At 37.8% G+C, this 23,644-nt stretch overlaps 1 protein-coding gene across 2 annotated transcripts in view; it reads left to right on the top strand.

Moving 5' to 3' along the window:
• Positions 1-23,379, top strand: part of LOC149808048 (uncharacterized) — a 68,859-nt gene extending 45,480 nt beyond the window's left edge. For both annotated transcript variants that reach the window (XM_089973028.1, XM_089973037.1), the window contains 2 exons: positions 8,850-8,944; positions 12,934-23,379. In XM_089973028.1, the coding sequence (XP_089829154.1) occupies positions 8,850-8,944; positions 12,934-16,230 (3,392 nt within the window). In that variant the 3' untranslated portion in view covers positions 16,231-23,379. The remainder of the gene's footprint in view (positions 1-8,849; positions 8,945-12,933) is intronic.
• Positions 23,380-23,644: the final 265 nt, after the last annotated feature.

The raw sequence follows: 23,644 nt of genomic DNA, 5'->3' as shown, positions 1-23,644 counted from the left end.
CAGTCCTTACACTTGTAATGCTGAGCGCCATGCTAGGCATCTGCTAGTAACATTGTTATAAATCTTTGATATGATTTGGCTGGGTTTGAAACCGCGACCTCCCGCATCAGAAGCGGATGCTTTAACCACTTAGGCCAGCAGAGTGGTTGTTTGAGGTAAGTAGTAAAGACAAGGATGGAGTGAGATGCAACCTTGTTGTTACTCACCATGAACACTTATTGTATTGGAAAATTTCTTTTCTTTGAGATTTTTTGTTCAAACGGTGTTTGTCAGTTTAGAGGAGTGGCATGAGATGGTTCTATGAGGGTACACATCCAGCCTGTTTGTTGTATGCAAAATGCACATATAGACTGATTTCTGGTTTGTCGACTTTGGCCAGATAATATTTGGGAACTGCTTGAGAGTCAAAGAACTTAAATCATTCCTCCTCCTCAGCACCTTCCTTTTATGACTCTTCTGACCAAGACCTCATTGTCAATGTTCCATATCCTTCCTGGGGGACCTTGAACTCTGTGAACCATTTGGTTCCCCTAGGAAGATTTTATCTGTATCCTCTCCAGTTTATATTTATAGCAACATGAAAACTGCACAAGAATTCTGTCGACCCAAATTTTTCACTGGTCAGATTTTTAGTTCCATCTGGACTTGAGGTTCAGTCAAGACAGATACCTGAAAATGGAGTTCCACAGCATGTCCTTGAACCCATCTTGTATCTGGGCAATCATCTAGAGCTAGAAGGTGTATTTCTCCCGGTTTTTTCGTCTTTGTAAGAAGTTCTCCACCTAAACAGTATGGAAGTGAGGGTGGTGGTGTTAGTTACACAAGGGTACATAGACCAAGTCGGAAGGTATTACATGATGATCTCGGAGAATACATCACTGGTTGCAGACGACAAGGAAGCACTGGTCCTCCTTTTTTCCATGGAGCTCCGGTAGCTCCTCCATGCTGGGCAGAGTCAGAGGGTATTAGTAGTTGGTAGTTTGCCAACTTGCCAGCAAGAAAAATATTCTTTAGTCTGTCCATCTGGGACAGACAAGGACGTTCCAGTGGAGTGGTGTCTGCATCATGCAGTAGCAGAGTCCCTATTCAGTCCATGGAGGAGTCCTCTGCCAGACTTGTTCTGTATGAAATTGAATATAGCTGAGTAAGCATGTATTTACATAAAAGAAAACTACCACTGCTTTATTATTGGTTATTTTTCTGAGACTTACATATTTTTGAGATGTATTGAAGTTTAGTGCAGTGGTGCCTGTGATTCGAAATCAAGAGATGTTCTTCATTCTGTGCAGGTTAAAATCTAAAATGCACATGTCATGCCATGATGTAAACAAGGTCACCATAAATGTGAGTGAAACCAAACATTTGGTTAAATTGTCAACAAGCAGAAAGTAGAGAGACCTCAGTTTTCATACATTCGCAGCAAAGTTACAGCCATTGGTGACAGTGAAGCAGAGGTTGTATGTAGATTGACAAAAGTCAACCAAACCTTGTCATGCTACATGGAAATCAGAACAGCTTTCCTTAGAACAAAATTGAGAATCTACAAATCAGTTGTACTAACCATTTTACTATATGGATGCAAATGCTGGAAAATCACTCAAGCCGTTAGCGAGAATTGTTGTTGTAGGGTTTAACGCCATTATTCAGCACACGATAGGCTATACATGGCAGCCAAAATTAATGGTGGAGGAAGAACCCGGGAAAACCCCGGAAAGAACCACCGACCCACGAGAAGCTGCTGGCAAGCTTTCTCACATACCCACATTAGCCGAATCAGAGGTGAGATGGCAGTGATCCATAACGGAGAGCGTGTTAGACCACTCGGCCACTCGGCATTAGCGAGAAACTGGACTTGTTAGTCTCAAAGTGCTTGAGAAGAATCAGAAGTGTTTGGCCAGACATGACATGGAATGATGATCTGATGCTAACATGCAGCCCTATACCTCTGTTAGAAGAGGTAGAACAAAATTACAGTGGGAATATCTTCAGGAAGATGGGACTATTACAGGGGACACAGGGAAGAAGACTTGTGTATGCCTTGTATGCCACCTGTGGGCTTGAAAAGAAACTAGAGCAATTTAAATTTTCAAGTCCAAAAATGTAATTACTGGTGATTTTTGATAATGTGATATTGCATAAACTGGCAATATTAAAATGGAAAAGTTGTGCTTGTATGGTCATAAATGGGCTTGTTATTACCAGATGAAATTATACATATTTGTAATGGGTAGAAATTTATTTTAAAAAACGGTAACATTGAATATACAATTTTTCCAAACATTGACAACATTTCTGTCTAATAATTCATAATGATAGTCTCATAACAACTGCAAAGTCTACTTTAATAAAAAACACAACTGTGACATCATGATCGATAAAGTATGCTGAGCAATCATTAGAAAATAAATTCCTGGACTTAATGTGCATGTTATATTTTTTTGTATCCCAACTTTTATAGGTCATTTAAAAAAGGGTGTCCCAAGATTGTCATAACTATGCTTTTGGTGACTTCAAAAGGGAGAACGTTGGGATTTTTCATCCATTAAAGGGGCTGTGCTGACATTTGACCATCCACCATTTCTAGGTACCTTAAAATCTAACAAGAGAACTTATCAATCCCGTCATCAATAGAGATCTTCATTCGTGAGTTTTAACACCAGTAAAATTAGGGCTGTTGCCACCTTGTGGGCCAGTTTCAATCCTTTCTCTTTGGTGGACATGATGAAGGTTGCATTTTAGCATATGACTTTTATCTTTGGTCCTTGACACACCAATAGAGGTATTTTCTCCTTGGGTCCAATTGTTGTGGCACAAAAGTGACCCAGGCCGCTGTTTAACTGATGCATTGTTGTAGGATAAGTTGAATAATTTAAATTTTTGAGTTGCTTGAAGACCATCATCCTTCCTCCTAACAACTTTGGCTACACAGTAATGACAGGTAATGTAATACCGATATTAAAATAGTTTTTTGGATAGTTAGGGTTCTCAGTAGACACATACTCTTGGGTTTTGACATTTGAAATTTAAATGTGACCCATTTCAGTTATATAGAAATTTCAACCTGTGCATTTTCATGATGTATATTGATTTGGGCATCAGTATTAATTGCCCCTGGCATCAATATTAATTACCCTGATTCGCCCCTGGCATAATGTCCTGCTGAACATGCACCATCCTTAAATTTACTGTATCTACTAATGACGGGACATTTGCTATTCTACTGCTTACATCTTACCGGCTAGTAATATCACGCCTATGTACAATCAGTATGAACTGGGTGAAGCTAACAGGTTAGTGATGTCCTGTATAAGTGTGCAAAACGGAATCGAGGTTGGATTGTTTTGAGATAGTCTTTGACATTTATGGTAGCTAAAAGAGGAGGAATCGGTAACAACTTGGTTTGGACTTTTCATCAAATATCATCGTTTGTTTGATTGCCCATCAGACAGAACTGTACAGTGTTGGCGTGCAAAGCCAGTTCTTGAAGGTATGTAGACTAACTTGAATTGTGTCTTACTGGTGATTAATTTGCCTCAATTAGCCACATGTTTAACAATTTGGAATTTGCAAGATGATTAACAATTCTGAATCAGTTACGACTTGATTGGGTTAACTTTTTTTTAGTCAGATATTAGTGTACAAATATGCTTTGTGTACATGTCTTTTCTTGACAGAATTGTTAGACAAAGGCCAGGTCATACATAATTAGATATGGAATTACTTGTACAAAAAATCAATAATAGCCATTCCCATCGTACTGTCTGCTTGTTTGTTTATTACAAAATACTCAAGTGTTTCTCTTGATTCAACATAAAACAAGAAATCTGTTTACTCTGTGAATAATGAGCAGTCTCACCAAGAGCTTATGACTGTCCATAACTAACGACTCTTGAGATTTTATTTGTGACTCGTGAAATTTTCATGATTATGTGGTCAACAGTCCAATGACACTTAAGTTAATAAATCTATTGAGAACTGTGGTGGTGGTGGTGTGTATGTGTTTGTGTGTAATTATGTAATGCTTACCTGTCACTGTTGTCAGATGCCCTCCTCCCACCCTGCTCTGATGTCCTTCAGTAGTCAAGGTCCTAGAAAAGAATGAAGAGTGCCACTGCAAATGGGCCTTTGACGTGGAGTCAGAATGGGTCTATGATGTACGTATTCTAGAACGTTCTAATGGACCCATGACATGGAGTCAGACTGGGTCTGTGGTGCACATTTTCTAGAACGTTTTGGAATGGGAGGATGGTACATCTGGCATGGATGAGGGTTTTCGCATCAGAAAAGGGTAAGTTATATCATGGTGACAGGTGAGTATTACATAATTAAAATTTGTTGCCCCCTCCACTCTATATTCATAATATCCTACTTGAAGCGGTGTTTCCTGTTGAATCTGGTTACTGTATACTGTTTGGGGTTTGTGACCCCACTGTTGGGGACATCTTGATTTGGTGCCAACTATTCCATCTGTCCATACATTTTACCAGTCACAGAAAACTTGAACAAAAATTACTTGATTTAAACAAATTAAGTTTAAGGGACATGTTTCTAACCCTATGTAGATGCTCTGATTAAATTTTGAATAAGTTTCAGATTTATGTTTCACTTTTTGAACATGTTTCAGTGAAAACCTTGTCTGCAGAAGTGCCAAAATATGACTTAATCTTGGCAAATAAAATTGAATACTTGTATTTCTGTCTGTATGTTGATGATCTGAGTAGCACAAATTATTGGATTTTAGGATTTTTATCATTGTTAAAATTATATGCCCCCATTACTTGCAGATAGTCATATTGGACCAGTCCATCACTGTCTCGAGGTGTTGAGAAAACACTTGTTGAAAATTCTCATATGGTCAGAAAATTTATACAGTTGGCCAGAAATGGGCCAGTTGGAAACCAAAAACGAACCTATTTTTTCATTTAGGACCTGTAGCAATGTTTATTTCCCCCCATTTCATATTTTTGAAATATTTAACAAAAACCTTACTAGCATGATCAGGTATAAAATCATTTGACACAAACCTTACTAGCATGATCAGGTATAAATCATTTGACACAAACCTTACTAGCATGATCAGGTATAAATCATTTGACACAAACCTTATTAGCATGATCAGGTATAAATCATTTGACATCAACCTTACTAGCATGATTAGGTATAAATCATTTGACACAAACCTTACTAGCATGATCAGGTATAAATCATTTGACACAAACCTTACTAGCATGATCAGGTATAAATCATTTGACATCAACCTTATTAGCATGATCAGGTATAAATCATTTGACACAAACCTTACTAGCATGATCAGGTATAAATCATTTGACATCAACCTTATTAGCATTATCAGGTATAAATCATTTGACACAAACCTTATTAGCATGATCGGGTATAAATCATTTGACACAAACCTTACTAGCATGATCAGGTATAAATCATTTGACATCAACCTCATTAGCATGATCAGGTATAATCATTTGACACAAACCTTATTAGCATGATCAGGTATAAATCATTTGACACAAACCTTACTAGCATGATCAGGTATAAATCCTTTGACATCAGCCTTATTAGCATGATCATGTATAGTCATTTGACACAAATCTTATTAGCATGATCATGTATAAATTATTTGACACAAACCTTATTAGCATGATCAGGTATAAATCATTTGACACAAACCTTACTAGCATGATCAGGTATAAATCATTTGACACAAACCTTACTAGCATGATCAGGTATAAATCCTTTGACATCAACCTTATTAGCATGATCAGGTATAAATCATTTGACACAAACCTCACTAGCATGATCAGGTATAAATCCTTTGACATCAACCTTATTAGCATGATCAGGTATAAATCATTTGACAAAAACCTTACTAGCATGATCAGGTATTAATCATTTGAGATATACAAGGACAGTTAGAAGGCATATTTGTATTAATATATTGTGTACGGGACCAGGTTAGATTGTCAGGTAATTTCAACAATTTTGTTCTGCACAAATGACTCGAATTGTCTAAATAGTTATGAATGTTTGGAATAGCTTGTATTGGAGGTAAAGATGAACCCTATTGATTTTTGGGGTCAAAAACACATGATGAAAGTCACTGACACTAAGAAGAAAAATGGTTCTCATGGTTACTCGAGTTCTCAGCCACATACAGCTCGAAGACTTTCTGAATGGCTTGCACTTATATTCGGGTGGAAAGGTCATAAGGCAGCTACTAAACACCGTGAATGGCTTGCACTTATTTTCGGGTGGAAAGGTCATAAGGCAGCTACTAAACACTGTGAATGGCTTGCACTTATATTCGGGTGGAAAGGTCATAAGGCAGCTACTAAACACCGTGAATGGCTTGCACTTATTTTCGGGTGGAAAGGTCATAAGGCAGCTACTAAACACTGTGAATGGCTTGCACTTATTTTCGGGTGGAAAGGTCATAAGGCAGCTACTAAACACCGTGAATGGCTTGCACTTATTTTCGGGTGGAAAGGTCATAAGGCAGCTACTAAACACTGTGAATGGCTTGCACTTATTTTCGGGTGGAAAGGTCATAAGGCAGCTACTAAACACTGTGAATGGCTTGCACTTATTTTCGGGTGGAAAGGTCATAAGGCAGCTACTAAACACTGTGAATGGCTTGCACTTATTTTCGGGTGGAAAGGTCATAAGGCAGCTACTAAACACTGTGAATGGCTTGCACTTATTTTCGGGTGGAAAGGTCATAAGGCATCTACTAAACACCGTGAATGGCTTGCACTTATATTCGGGTGGAAAGGTCATAAGGCAGCTACTAAACACTGTGAATGGCTTGCACTTATATTCGGGTGGAAAGGTCATAAGGCAGCTACTAAACACTGTGAATGGCTTGCACTTATTTTCGGGTGGAAAGGTCATAAGGCAGCTACTAAACACTGTGAATGGCTTGCACTTGGGGTAAGGAAAAACTCTATTGATTTTAAAGTCAAACTTCAAGGTCACTTTGAGAAAAGAAGATTGTTTCAGCACAGTAACTATAGTTCTTTAACAAACGTTGTGGATGGCATGCACTTGGAAAGAAAAAACTTGGGGTCATTAAGATCATAAGGTTAAAGAACAAGGTCATTTTGACTAAAGTAAGAAAAGAGGTTTATGCACATTAATTTGAGTTCCATATCATCTATGGAAACTGAACTTTTTGGTTGGCTAGCACTCGGAGTGAGAAAGATTTTGTTTCACATTTCAAATGTCATGATCACTTTGCCTGAAGAAAAATTGTCTCTGCACAAATATTGTTCTCCAGCACCTTCATTTATCAAACTTGGCTTGCATTTGGTGAAAGGAAGAGTCCTATAGATCTTGGGGGTTCATTAAAGTTCAGTAGGTGAAAGTTCAAGGCCACTAATTGAAAGCAGAAGAAATAGATTTTCACATATTTCAGTTCTCCATTATTTATGGTAACCAGACTTCATGGATGGCTTGCACCATAAATTAGGATGAACTTTGTTGATTGTGGGGTCAATACATCAGATGTCAAGATCAGTGTGTCTGAATAAAGAAAATGTATCTCTCAATTGTGAAAGACATTAAAACAAATTACTGTGAATGATCTTTGATTAGGTATGTGGGAAATAAGGATTTCCTCAAGAAAGCAACTGCTCTTGACCATAGGTTCCAAAACTTCTCTTTTGTGACCAGCAGTAAACTACGACTGTTTGGCATGGGCTGCATCAACTTATGAATGGTAATTGGTCTGTGAAATTCAGCTGCTGATGTTCACGTCCTCCTGCATACAGTTTTAGCCAGGTCAGCATAAGACATGAGCCTTTCCTTTTTGTCCCTGGTCTTGCTTTCATATTTGGTGATGGATATATAATACTGAAACTGTCCTTGAAAAAGTAACTGAGAGTAACAAAAATGAGGAATCCAGACCCTTTACAACCGTGGTCATTTTATTAACACCAGCTTCCTGGGCTATCCAACTTGTACAAGAGAGCTGCTTATCATACCAGCAAGTGTCCCTTCTTGTTGTTGGAAATATTGTTTCAAGCCAAAGAGCAGCAATTAATATCGAGAACAATTTTGTCCTGCTACTTCATTTGGTAAACATGGCCATATCTCAGTGTCTCCTTTGTTTGCACTGTGAACTCGGAAATTGTATACATTTGGTTTAGAGAGATACAGCACACAAACCTAAAATAGTTTTTCTTATTGAAAAACAGTTGTTGCACAGCTTTGGTTTTAAAAATGGCTATTTAAACCAACATGTTAATAACCAGCTTCAAGTTTTTCCCAGTTAAAGTTGTTTAGTCATATTAAAATATTGTGTACAGTGTAGCAGACTCATACATGGGAGCACAATTTTTATTAATGGTCAGATGGTATATATATTATTATTGGAATTTTTTCTGTTACCAAAAAATTATGTCTGGTAAGCCAAATTTGATTACTTTGGATTCATTTCTGCTGCCTGATCCTGTAGTTAGCCCCTCTGGTTGAAGCCAACAAAGATTTGGTATTGTTGATATAACTCATTTACCATATTATTAGTTTTTTCTGGTGATAAGAAGACATTTGTTGGTGTGATATATTTGTGGGGTTTTTTTTAAGCAGACAGCGTAGCCCTGGTCTGCCAAACAATTATGTGATGGCAGATGTGGGTCTGTGAAGTACAGATGGTTTTACTTGTCTGTGTATTTCAGTTTGATGTATGTATGGTCTTCACATAATTATATCTTTGATCTTTAAATTACAGTTGTAGATTGTTTTAGTTTATAAAAAATAAAAAATAATGATTGCATTCTTGCCTGCTGGAATAGAGTAAAACATATTTCAGGCTTGTTTTTTTTTGTTGTTTGCAGGAGGGCCTTCCATTAAAGAGGAACCATTCGATCCAGAGTATCAGGTGGCCCTCAATTCCTCGGGTTTATCAGCGTCCAATCCTGTTCATCAGCCTGTAAGAGTAAAAATATTATATAACACATTGTAAAATACCAAGCAAAATGGCTTGAACAACTGATGGATTATGTATCACTCGGATTGGCGACATAGTCCATTTACTCAGTGTTTGTATGATTCTTTCTTTTCCTAGTTCTAACTTGTAATTGGTTGCTAGTGTCAGAAAACACACTTTGATGGAGGAATATGTATTTAAAAATGTTTGAGATGGATTAAAAAAAGTTATTTTCAGGATTATGTGCAGTCCCACGATTCAATGGAAGTTCAGCTCTGTATCCATTCATAAAGAGATATTCCTTCATGGTTACACTTAGCAACAGACAGTGGCATTTATTCCTAGCGTGTATGCATCTCATTTGCTTGCCTGTGTTTAGATACTATAATGCCAGTTGTTTGTTCAAGCTGTTTTGCCAGAGTACTTTAATAGATGAAACATAGCTTTTGGTAGCAAGAAAAACCAATTTCTGGTCTAGATCATAAAAGTCTGAGCTAAAGTTGTCATTCTCGGCCAATACGACAAAAGTGTTACAGAATTGAAGTTTTTTGTGACTAGCTGACAAAAAATCTAAAGCTTGTAAGTTGTATGATTTCTAGACCTGGTCCAGGACTCTATATCATAAAAATTGTATCTTCAATTTCCCATACAATAACTCCTGTTTTTAGCTATACTCAAAGTTGACTAGAAGAGCTTCTATGCAATGGCCTGTTACCAATCCAACTGTTAGCACAAGTTTGTTATCACTATTTCTCTTAACGCAATTGGAGGATTGCCATGGAACTTCACACACAGATTCATCCCAAGTACTGGTTGGTCATAAATGAAAATGGTGCCTATCGGGCATCCAATATGGGCTCCATGACAATCATCTTGAAAATCTAGTTATCTCTCTTTCTTCCAGGTGGAAAGACATATCAACATGTGGTTTTCACCAAAAGTCCTTATAATGTCTGGTTGGGCTCAAACGAAAATGGCGCTGATTTGACATGCATTATGGTCACCATCTAGCCATCTTGAAAATCTTGCCATGGCCCTTCTTAAATGGAAAATCATACTGAAATGGGTTTAATACTAGTATTAAGTACCTGCTACTGTTGCATTGCTGCCCATTTTGGGATGCTAAATCACCAGACCAGGCTAAATATACCCTCCAAATACTAGAAAAACATGATCAAAGTCTGATTGTTTGGTCATGACCAACACTCAGAATATCTTCCTCGCATTCCTTGGACTCGTATGATCATACAAATGTCTGGACACTCAATGAAATGCACCTCCTTTTTTAGTTTGTAAGCTTCTTTTGGTAATGTTTTAATTATTTTCTCCCCACTCATTGCTTTATTTGTAGTTTTGATTCACTTTGTTTTCATGGTTTTTAAGTACTACAGGTCCTAAATCTTTTATGGCCACCACAGTGCTATCTTGTTATAGCTACCCTTTTTCAGTGGAAGTCATATTAACATGGGTTTTTCGCACACAAAATACTAATGTGTAGTTGGTTCAGTATGAAAATGGTGCCAATTAGACAACCAGTATGGCAGCCATTGTGATAAAGAATCCTGTTATTACTGCCTCACACGAACATAAAATGCATCAATGTGAAATTTTTACCAGAAGACTTATGATGTCTGATTGGTCCAGAATGAAATTGTTCTGCTTGGATGTCCAGTACGGTCACCATAGTTGCCCTCTTGAAAATATTGTTCAAATTACTCCTCCTGAATGGATGGCATATCAGAATAGGGACTTCACTAAAAGACGGATGAGTCATATTGGATCCAAAATGAAAATGTTGCCAGTCAGACATCCAGTATGGCCACCAACTTTTTACAAAGCAATATTTTTGCTACTTCATCTGAACAGAAAATCATCAACATGAAGAGAAAAATTATTATGATGTCTACTTGGTCCTAAATGAAAATGGTTGTGCTTGGAAACCAATATGGTGAACATGGTACCATCAGGATAATATTGTTCTCGCCACTCGTCATGAATGGATGGTCATATTGGCATAGGGTTTGCACTGAATATATCCTCCAAGTTTTAGTTGGTCCAAAATGAAATGGTACCTACGTGACATCCACTATGGCTGACTTTGCAGTCTTTTTCAAAATGTTATTAGCTCCCCCTGAACAAAAGACAAAAGGTCATGACAAAGTAGAGGCTTCTTATGATGTCTGGTTCATCTGAAATGAAAATGTTGCTGCTAAGACAACCAATATGACCATGACAGCAGCCATTTTGAAATCTACATGATCAGTGCATTCACATCCTCATCAGACGGGAAATATCTCTAGTTTTGTCTGGGCCAGGTTGTATTACAATCTTGAGATTTCCATTCAGCCTTTCTTCTGCCCCAGAGCTTTTGTCAGGATGATGGGGGTAATAGCAGCTCATTTGAGATCTTTAGAGATCCTATCCTCCAGTATTTTGATTACTGGTTGATGCACAACATCCTCTAAGATACTCTTCTGAAGGACCTGTCCTTCCGTTGGTTGTTGATGACTTGTCTTGGTCTAATCTCCAAACTAGACGAGTTGGATTTTGTTCCTTCTTAGGAATTTCCTCACCAGTCAGGGGGTAGTTGATATTCCCCCAGGCAGGAATTCCATATTTGAACACTCTTAGTGGGTTTATGGGTAAGATATCTTGGTCGATTTGCCTCTGCTTATCTCTCCTGGGAACTCAGATTGCAGATGTCAAATAAGTTTCTCCAGGGAGACTTCATTTGCATCCTTTCCCGTTCTTGATTCTAGCAAACTGGAGGTAGCATAAGGACAAAATCTCGGCTTGAATAACCCTGGAATCTGATTTTTGTTCTGAACTGAGTTGGTGGCTAAATCTGAATCGGTGTCTGCCTTAACCCTGATTCTGACCCCTTAACCCAACTCCTTTCTGTACACACGCATCAGATTTGGGATGCAGTGTTCACCTGTAGCCAAAAGGGGTTAGTTCTTCAGGGACTGGGTTCTCGAGAAGAATCCACCTTTCATATCAATAGCATGAAATGTCAGTGTTTCTAGCCCTTCAAGTGTGTGTCAGCTAAATAAAGTTTTGCTGTGTCATGATTGATTCATGCAACAGTGGGGTACACATACCCCTTTAAGGGAGGAAGTCAGGAATATCTTTTGACAGACAGCTTGAAATGAGATCAGTCTGAGAGTCTGTTGTATTCCAGACAAGAAAAGCCAGGCATTCTTCCTGTTCAGGTAATATTGTGTGATCCATGTTCTTTAAGCCAGTTTGTTGTGGAGTTGTCGTACCAAACGGCATGTGTGGTGACACTTTCAGAATGAAGTGGGATTACCTGTACACCTATGCTTTCCCACATCCTTCAGGTTCTTCACAGTTTGAACTTCCAAGTCGCAGCTCATCCTGACAGCTTCCCAGTGGCACCATTGTTCATGGTTCAGTGATCTCCTCAGCCCACAGGAAATTTAGCCCTTGGGTAATAACAAAGAAATGTTTGACATTCCCATAATATAAACATATACACACTTATTGAGCATGAAAAGACAGATCAATATGTGCAACTCATTAATCATGAGGTTATTTCCTGTCATAGAGGACTTGGCTCAGAACTGTTGAGAATCCTACCCTATAACCATATACTCACTAAATGGGTGTGAAAAAACAAATGTATTTGTGCAGCTGACATTAATGCCAGGGTCCATTCTTAACACCGAAGAGACTTAACCATTAATCATAGTTTGGAAAATATAAAGATCCCCAATCCTTAACCTTGTACATAATTTCTGAGGTTTTTTTTCTCGTAATCCTTAAACCCAAACCCCACCCATCTTAAGAAACTAAATCCTCTGGGTAGAGGTCACAACAGGGAAGCATAGAGATTCATCTTTAACAAACACAGAATACTTGTAATAATAGCAAGTTTTAAGTAAGATTTTGAAGATCATATAATGTACATCAAAGCACATTTGTTTGAAAGACATATTGTTAGGCATAATACATGGAATTTTTATTTTCAGGCCCCCATCACTGGTTTGTCAGGACCCAGCAGTATGGAGGAGAGTGCAGCTGGTCTGTTTGATAGCTTGTCCAGTCAAAAAATCCGTGACATCCTAAAGAATGTGCTGGACAACAAGAGTAGAGAGCTGACAGTCAAAAATGTCGTGGAGAGCCTGCTGCAGAGGAATGAGAATGTCTTGTCACAGAACAGCCTTCAATCTCTGAAACCCAGTCCTCGGACAATAAAGCCCAAACCCAATGGGGCAACAGATCAGAATGAGACCTCAATTGGTACTACCACGATTGTCCCCCCTAGGTCCCCAACCAGTTGCTGTAGTATCCCCCAGGATGATATTGCACACATCAGCCATGCTCTTGTAGAGGAGCCTGTTATTGGAGATAATGGGGAGAAAGTGAATAATAGCCTGCGGTTGGATATGGTTTGTGCTGTTGGGTCAAAGGTCATGTTAATGACCTCTGGAGGACAGTCATTAGCGATGGACATAACATGCTACTGGTGTAACTTTTGTAGTTATCGTTCAGAAAGAAAAGAAGCTCTTCTGCAACATATCATGGAGCATCGTTTCCACTGCAAGTATTGCAAGTATCAATCTTTCTCCCGTGCAGATGTCATCCGGCATTGTAATAAGGAACATGACATGTTTGCCGACACAGCAAAAACTTTGAAATATTGTACCTTTTTACCGGACTATCTTCAGTCTGGAATGATAAGAGAGGACAATGAAATTGGCAAGAGAAAGGCAGAAAACAATCTTGATAGTGAACCAAATGCAAAGTTGGCGAAAACCAGTGAAGAGAAAAGGGCAGTAGGTAAAGGAGCAAAGAACACAAAGGCAAAAGATGATGAATATGAGGCTTTCGATATGGAAGTGGATGAGGTAGATGAAGGACCCGGTTATCCTGATGTTGAAGGTGACGAACAAGATGAAAGTGAAACAAAGGTAATCTCTCCAAAGAAAAATCCAGTTCCCGTGTCTTCTGTGCCAATCACTCATGTGATAGCAGGTTTAAATTCAGCCCAGGCACCACAAACACTTACAGCTCAGTCATTACCAGTTCTAGCTCCAGCCCCAGTTCCAGCATTTGTTTCCAATCCAATCCTTTCCTCAGTCTTGGGTCAAGCCGGTCAACCAGTTGTAGGACTTGTTGGTCAGCCTTTACTTGCAACAACCAGTCAGCCTATCATTAGTTCTGTTCATTCAATTGCAACAAGTCAGTCAACCTCTGGGCCATTCATAACAAATGTCATTAGTGGTCAGCAGGCTGTTGCTGCGGCAACTGCAGGAGCAGAACCCATAACTCCACCTCCTCCTGCTGCTCCTCCATCTGAACCACTCAAAAAGCAGAATGTTGTGACTGTGTCATCAGGACTGTGCTGGAACTGTGGTTATTGTAATTTTGTTACCTTAAGCCAGTCATATCTGAAAATTCATCTCAATGCCAAGCACCAGGGAAAGGCCCATAAGTATGTGGCCATGCTAGTTTCATCAGAGGAGGAGATGAAAAGGATAAAAAAGAGTGATGCAGAGATGATGAATGCCCCACCTGGAGGAGGCATGGTTACTGTTGGAGGGACAAATGTCACAACACCTAGCTATACATTGCCATCTAGCTCTCAGGTTGTCATTGATAATGCTGAAAAGGTGAGTGGTGAGAGGGATGAAGGAATTTCAGAGGAGGAAAAGAAGAAAATTCCACAAACATATAAATGTGCACATTGTAACTTTAGTGCAACTCAGTACGACAGAGTGAAGTCCCATTTGTTGCTGAGACACCAGTCCTCAGTTATGTATGCATTAGACATGAAAGCTGTCAAGCTTCGTCAAAAACGATATCTTTTCTTCTGTCTGAAGAAGGACTGTGAATTCAGTACAAAGGATTTGGAGGATTTCACAAACCACACTGATGAATGTACCCCTTGGTTGGATGGGAACCAGGATGATATTGATACGGGTTTGGTTAAGGCACTGGAACTTACAAGACAATTTGCAGCTAAAGTGGCAGGGAATGCACTGTTGGGACAAAAGGATCACAGGTCTGAGAAAACTGCTGAATATGGCTGTTATTATTGTTCCTATGTCTCTAATAATAATACAAGGGTTAAAAAACATGTGCTGTCAAATCACAAAGACAGAAGTCCGATGATCAAAGATCTCATGGGAGACAAAAAAGCAAAGCCGACTGTCTATTTTTGCAGCTATTGTCTTTGGGAGAGTCGAGATGGAAGCGAACTTGAGATCCATTTGCGAGAGCGACATAATGATGTGACAGAGGCAGAAAAACACAAAACTCCACCTGTACAGCAATCTCCATCGCCAAATATTGTTGATGAGACATCATCTTCATCACCTTTTCTATCGACAGCTTCGTCTGCTTCATCAGAGAATGATGATGAACAGGGAGATTTAGATTTTGATGGTAACATTCCAGAAGAAGAGATAGAGAGGGCCATGGAGGCATACATTACCGATGAAGCCAGTCGTGACATGCAGTCTGGGAGACCAGTTCGTGCTTCAGCTATACGGGCACAGGTCAAAGTTCGGGCACATGGACATGCTCCAACACTTTACATGTGCATTCATTGTCAAGAAATTGCATTTGGAGCAAATCTGATACGAAAGCACATTCGCAACATGCATAAGAAGCAACCTTTAAGGGCCATCGATATAAAGCGGAAGATAAATCACCAGCAGAACCTTACTTGCATCTGCCCAAAAGAAGGATGCCAGTTTGTTTCGCAGGATGCAAATGAAATGATAAATCATGCCACAAAAGAACATTCCCTTGGAAAATCTGATCCAGACCTCACAAAACTTCAGGAAAAATTTGTACCTCCTGCAGAAGTATTACCTAGTAAAGGTAGCACATCCAAGAACAGTACTACGGAGGTGTATGAGTGTCTTTATTGCTCAACTTCCATCATGTTTCATTCCAAGTCTGATATTAAAGAACATATGCTAGTCAAGCACAGCAATGAGGAATTTATATACCGGGATGTGGTAGCATGGAAGAACAAACAGGCCAGCCGATTCTACCTGTGTGTTTCAGACCAGTGCAGCTATTCTACTACAGAGCAGAAAGATTACACTATTCACACTTTAGCACATCAGAATGCACACATCTACGAGTGTGCTAAGTGCCAGTGGTTCACAGCAGAGCGAAATTTGGTGTCGGAGCATGTCAAGCAGATGCACTCTGGTGAGCAGGTCACAACCATGGAGATTGATCTCACAGTGGACAGCAATGGAGAAGTTGTTAAGATGGTGGGAGGAACAATTATCAAACAAGAAATGTAGAACTTTGAATGTTTATTTTAAAACATTTGATACACTTAGTGAGAAGTTTTCTTAAAATATGTCAGAAATTGTTTTCTTTGCAGGCAATTCATTTTTCACCATATCGGGGTAGTTTAGCTGTAATGAAAATTCTCATTGAAAATAATGTATAAAAAAAAGAAATGCTTCCACGTATGTGTATAAATTTTATAAATTTGCTTGCAACAAAGATTAAGTCAGAATGACTTTGTAGATTTGTACGCAGGTGGACTTGTATAATTATTTACACACAGTTCGCTGTACAATTGGTTATTTTTAGGTAGAAATTTTTCAGAAGAATAACTAGAGTTGTCTTTTCTTAGGTAGTGTCAGTAATCTTTTGGATGTGTTGCAAAAGGTATATGTGCTGAGAAATTTTAACTTGTAAATCCAGATGTGTGATGTGTTACCAACTGCACACAGCATAGATCCAGAATCACCAACATCCAGGCTCACATCTCTACTCTTTGCTGGAAATCAAAAGTCAAAAGCATTGTGAAGATATTTTTGTTATTCAAATTCTTGAGCCATTCTATTCATACCAGGCATGCATTAAATGGGAGGAAATAAGGCATGAAGAGAGTAAGTGTGTTTGTTTTCTAGGGATAACAAGCCGTTTGTTATAATTGCCTCATTTAAATATTTTTTATAATCTTAGGTTCTGCATCAGTTTTAGAAAGGGAAATTGCCACATGAAGATTATTTTTAAAAGGTATTTCTGAATGGTTGCCTTTATTCTGTGCTCTCTTTGGTGTCATAGCAACAAAAGACTCAAGTGAGTCAGAGTTGCTCACATTTTTTGACATTTGCTTAATAGCAAATGCTTTCTTTCAAAGTTTAGTGGCCTTTTTAAAAATAGATAAAATGGTTTAAATATTCTCTATTTTTAGTATTTTAGTAACATTGCCAATAACTGATGTCAGATCAGCTGTATCAGAAAGGCATACCGAGATGGTCTTGCCATTTTGTATAAAACATAATGATTTGCTTTTTTTGAACTTGTTGAAAGGTTTAATTCTTGGAGGTAGGGCCAGATTTTGTAGCAGATCATCAGAACTTGAAAGTCCATGATACCTGAGTGCTTCGTAAAAATTAGGTAAAATTCAAGGGGAGGGGGTTTCTTTTCTTCAAAAGTTAACGGGTTTCTTTTAGTTTTTGTTGGGATTTTTTTATGGACTATTTTATGCAGAGGACCTGGGAGCTAAATGTCTTTCCCAGGGACACCAAGGCAGCTGATCCTGGCTGGCCTGGGCTAGTAGCGTACCTGTGAACTTTGCATTACAACTATGATGCTGGGGAGGTAGCATACCTGTGAACTTTGCATTACATCTATGATGCTGGGCAGGTAGCTTACCTGTGAACTTTGCATTACAACTATGATGCTGTGCATCATTGTGCAAAATTGATTGATTGCTCTTCGTACCAGGGTGCTGACAAATATTCTATTTCTGTGTACCTCTAGTAACTGTGGACATATTTAATGGCAGATGGGTATCTTTGCACACACTTGAGATCTCTTCATGCCAGAGTACTTTCTATTAGATTTAGTCAAGTTCTCTTTAGCAATTTTGTTGGAGTTATTTAAAGTTATTTCCATTTTTTAGTAATGGTAGCCAAATTTTATCAAAGATCAGAATCTTGTTCAGATTTTAAAGCCATTTACACCAGGCTGCTTTCTACCTAGTCCAATTCTGTTTTATGAGTTTTGAGAAGTTATTGAAAGGTAGCAGCCATACTTTATGTGTTGTGATGTGATTTTGGATTTTTAATGTAGCTTTAACACTTTTTCAGTCATATTGCTACGATGTCAGCAGTGTGGCAGTTTATAGTGATGTCTAGCACTGAGGCATGATGCCGCAGACATGTAGCATGATGTCCCACCCAGTCACATTATCCTGACACCAGGCCGACCAGTCCTAACACTAATCTCTTAATGCTGAGCACCAAGCGAGGCAGCTGTTAGTACCATTTTTGTACGTCTTTGGTATGACTCAGTCGGGGATCGAACCCACGACCTCCCGCATCCGAGGAGGACACTCTAACCACTAGGCCACAGGAGTGGTGTCACCATACTTTATGGTAGATTGGTACCATTTCTGTGGATTTGAAATCCTTGCACACCAGGGTGCTATCAAATTTAGCCCAGTTCTTTTGAGTTGTTGAAAAGTCCTTCAAACTTGTTTGTTTAGTAACAGTGGTTATATATGGCAGTGTATTGGCATTATTTTTGGGGTATACAAGCCCTTCATGCAATGATGCCTTCTATTCAGTTTTTGGTAAAAGAATTTGGTTCTGTGACAGATGTAGCGGACAATTTATTGACTGCATCAAGTACAAACTCCCACCTATAACAGTTGGGTTTATCTTGCAACAGACACTGTTTAAATTTGATACAGGAAACTAGACTTTATACTCCAGCAAATCTAACATGCAAACAGTATAGACCCAAATTCCATCCTTGAAAAATAACTAGTACAACTGGGTAGGCACTGTTCTTTCTAGAACACATGTGGAACAAAAAGCATGCACTGATCAGGTGATGGATTATGTAGTGGCATATGTGGATATATATGGTTAGTATGGATGAAAGAGGATAGTTTACATGTACGTGTATTATGCTTGCTTATGTTGTATGAACTTAATCAACATAGATCCTGGTCTACTGTCACGTAATGCACTGGCAGATCGGGGTCTATCTTAGTTGTAGTGATTAGGCCTTACAAACTATAGATCCAGATCTGCTGGCACATTATGCAACTGCAGATCTGGGTTTATACAGTTTGCAGTTGGATCAAACTTGTAAGCAGGTATATACTTGAAGTTGCAGATGACATTGCCCTGAAAGCCTGTTCTCGTGGACAATTCTATGTTGATCTAAATTCAACATTGTGTGTCGGTCAGAGCAACACTTTAGTGTTGATTAAGAGAAGGCAGAAGTGACTGCTTTCACTATTTAAAAAAGAAAATAGCTTCTACCTCTATTATCCAGTACTTATAATGAACTGAAGGAGGCAAAAATCTGCTTGTAAGGAGTAAATCCTTAAATATTTTTTGTTATATTGCATTTTGTTTCATGCAGAAGTTGCACCATTTTATGACTGGATTCGTGGAACACAATTCATACTTCATTGTTGCCATTTTCACCTGTTACATTCCCAGTATATATATCAGTGTATTTGCTACAGACCAGGTTTATCTTGGTATAAGGAATTGGAAATTAACCTATTCACAAAATTTGAATACTTTTATAAAGGGGATCTGTGAAGTGTGACTCCTGAATTTATGTACTTTCTTTTTAATTAAATTCTTTTTGTAGTGAAGATAAGTTGCTGCATTTCCAAGGTTTTTGTTATGAATTTGTTTCACTTTGGTTGTAGAAAGAGTCTGACAAGATGATGTGGTTAATAATGTAGTCTGTACTTGCTTACAAGTCGAGTCAGACTGCAAACAACAAAGCTCCTGGTCTGCCATAGCATAATGTGCCTGCAGATCAGGGTCTGTAACAGACTGCTCAGACCAGGGCAGATCCTTGTTATGTGCAGTTTGCAGTTAGACTCGTCTTGTAAGAGAGTATATATGGTAATTTAGGTATATTCTTTTGTTACCATAATTTGCATGAAAAATTGATATCCATTAGCCTGGCAGCCTGGTATTTTAAGTATTTAGTAGGACCATTACTCAACAGACGAGTTTCACAATTGCCAGTCGAAAGTGAGACGCATTGTGTAGCATCTCCGTGTATACTTGTGACAATGGTGAACTATAACCAAGCACCATACTCATCTATTGCTGAACATCACTGGTTCTACTTTGAAAGAAAGCCTTTAAAATTGTGTACAAGAATAAATTGATTTTAATAACTAGATCCCTTCCCCAAGACCAACTTGTAAAGTACATCACTGTACATTAAACTTTGTATGTGCTACACAGCTGGACTTTGCCAGTCCTTCCATTGCATACCTGAACAGACTAAAACTGCTTTCCAGAACTGAAGAGAAAGTAAATAATCTTATTGTGAATGGGTGTTCTAAGGATTGACGGGTGAAATAGATTTTTGTAGATGCATGTACTAAACTGTCCAAATAGTGATTTTTTTTCATTAACAGCAACTTTAATTTAATGTGAGATTAAAAACAATTAAGTATGTATGTTGATTACCATCCCATCACAAAATGGGTAACAATATAATGAGAAGAAAATCTTTTCTCACACAACATTAGTGAAATTGCAATTTATCATGTGGTATCAGTCTTCATGGATTTTAATTTTGCTGTACACCATAAAATTAAAATCTAATGAACTGTGGGGGAAAAAAAATACTTCCAAATGCCACAAATTTCAGAAATGACGAATTTATACTGACAAAAAATGAGTTCAGAGTTACAATTTTTTTATTATATCAAAATAAGAATTTTCCTGGTTGCGATCTTTCTTGGATAAGATTGAGGATATTTTAATTTACAAAGTTGGGGACAGATTTCTTCCTAAAATTTTGTATCCTTTTTTCCCGTTTACGGATATCCAAGAAAATGAGGCTAGTGAAAAATATTTAAAACCTATTTGAACAGATTTTAGTATATATGTAAATACAAACAGATCTATAGTATCTAATGTAAAATATGTAAATATTGCTGTAAATTGTTGTTTTTGTACCCAAAAAAATTCCAAGTTAAATTAGAAAATATGCTCTGTACACATACACATTTCCAGGACTCATTGCATTATGCAGATTATTTCCAAAAATCTGGCTTCGTATTTGTCATATACAAGTCCCACTTGACATGGGAATTTGAATTCTTGGAAGGTTTATTGGTGGACTACAAGATGTGTCCAAAATCTTTTGGTATCTTCAACAATTTTAAGGTGGACTGTTGGCAGAAAGTAAAAATGTGAAGAAATATTTATATTCTGGACTTTAAAAAAAATATAGGTGTAGGACTGTCAAAATCTAAAAATGTGGCTCAGTATTGTGATTTTAATGATAATACCAGAATATACAATTTTTTATTCATGTGACATTATTTAAATATATTTTATTCATATGGTATAGTAAATTTTGGGGAAGTGAAAAAGAAATTTTACAGCTGGCAAAATTCATGACTTGTTGGGGACTACTTAACAGCTTTCTTCCAGTCTTGATTTTGTCTGTCTGTCCACTTGGCTCCGTAGTTGCAAAACCAAGCATAAAATGGAAAATCCAAAAATCAGAAACAATAATTTTGGCATCAGTAAAATCATGAATATATGTAGTGCAACCAGAATTGTGTTAATTCTCATTTTGTTTCTTCTCATTTTCTCCCGAGTGAAATTTTGTTTTAAACAAGGACTTCAGGGCCAGCTTGGCCCATTCCTTTGTCAGATTTGTTATGGAACTTAAAAATGCTTCACATAATAGAGTTCAAAGAACCTCATTACATGTTTGGATAAATTGTTAAGTTGATTTATTGTGTATGAATAATCGAGGATTTTACAGTACTTAAGGATATGAAACTTTTGACAGTCCAAGGGTATACTGGACAAAAACATGGACATTGGAGGAGAGCCTGTCATATCTCATCAAGCTGTTGTAATTATACTACTTGTATGTAAAAGGAACATGTAGCAAAACAAAGCGTTTATTTTCCTCAAAAAAAATGTGTAAATGATCAGCTTTAGTAGAAATACTTTTATCTTCGTAGAAAAAATTATTGAATGTTTTAGTCCTCAGAATTGTATGATCAGAGTAAAATGCTATTAAAGTTTTCAGTATCATACATGTGTTAATTTGCTTCAATACTGCATACATCTGTACGGATTTGTTTCAATACTGTATAAATCTCTTGATTTGTTTCAATATTGAATACATCGGTCTTGGTTTGTTTCAATATTGAATACATCTGTTGGGTTGCTTCAGTATTGAATAATTCTGTACTGATTTGCTTTAATATTGCATACATCTGTACGGATTTGTTTCAGTATTGTACATGTGTCTTTAATCATTTTTCTTTTATCATGGGCCTGTGACAAATACTATACTATAAAATTTGCATTTGTGATAATGACTTTGCTAACAATTCAGGAACTTCTCAAGTTGCATAGACTGCAGACTAGAAACTGATTTAAAGGCAATACTTGGCCCAGTTTAAAGACAATACTTGGCCCAATTTAAAGGCAATACTCGGCCCAGTTTAAAGGCAATACTTGGCCCAATTTAAAGGCAATACTTGGCCCAGTTTAAAGGCAATACTTGGCCCAGTTTAAAGGCAATACTTGGCCCAGTTTTTGAGATGCATGCACATATATTTTTATTGGTAGGGTGTAAAAATAGACCATTGTGACCTACTTTTGTTACAGTAGTGTAGCGATATAGCTTCATGACTGTGCACAAAAAGGTGTTCCGAAATTGAACTAAATGTAGTGCATGATCACTGGAGTGAAAAAAAGGTGTCACAGGAACCAGCTTCTGGTATAATGGTATAGTATTCCTTAGGATAACAAAAAAATCTAACGACTCCAAGAAACTGACCTAAATGTAAAAGGTTTACATGAACTCTGAAAACATGGGAGGACTGTGTTGAATCTAGTATTGGCCAGATCTTGCATCCCCTCCCTTTTCAGTTTTTTTGATAAAGGTGCAGGATAGCTGCTGAAACTAAGCCTCAGACAAAACAAACTTATTTCAGATGATTGTTGTAAGTGATGGGCATTAAGAAATTGTACTTCAGCAAATGTATGGCCCCCTTTTTCTGTCAAAGCTGAAAATGTTCAGTCTTTTTAAAGCAGCCATCTCTCAAAGAAAGACAAGTACAAGGGAAGCAACTGCTAAAACCCACCTAAAATTTTGAGATTTTTATGGAACTTGACATCACACATAAAAAACTGTTCTGAGAGAATGTCCCTTTTCATGCAGTTTTTCAGACATGAATATCATTTCACTGTACAAAAAATGTGAAGAAAAACAAAATCTCTAAGGAAGTGACTGTACAAAATAAAATAAATGTCAATTACCTGACATTAAGCAAGGTACAAGGAAGATTAAAACTTTTTTATTCTCAACCCTTTCTTATCTGTATATCTACAAGTATTATGTACATATATATTTTTCATAACTCTAAAAGAAAACTAAAGATACAATAAATATAATGTGATTTACTTCAGATATATTGCATTTTCTTTTACTCGTGTTGGGATATTATGTTTGGAACGAACTAATTTCCCAGGGGCAAGCTCACATTTCCCAATGGCAATTTTCTGGTGAAGTTGGGCAAGCTGAGTTGTATAAAATTCAGAAATCCATAGCCTTAAGTATCTTTACTGGTATGTGAGCCTAGGAGCACAAGGGAATACCCACTTGAGACACTCCGTAGTCCCGACCAGGAGACCTGATTGGCCATGCTGGCGAGCTCTGTAGACTCCA

The sequence above is a fragment of the Sinohyriopsis cumingii genome, chromosome 1, assembly GCF_028554795.1.
Source record: "Sinohyriopsis cumingii isolate HCF-2022 chromosome 1, ASM2855479v2, whole genome shotgun sequence".
In the NCBI taxonomy this organism is placed as follows: domain Eukaryota; kingdom Metazoa; phylum Mollusca; class Bivalvia; order Unionida; family Unionidae; genus Sinohyriopsis; species Sinohyriopsis cumingii.
This window is presented reverse-complemented; position numbering and strand designations above follow the sequence as displayed.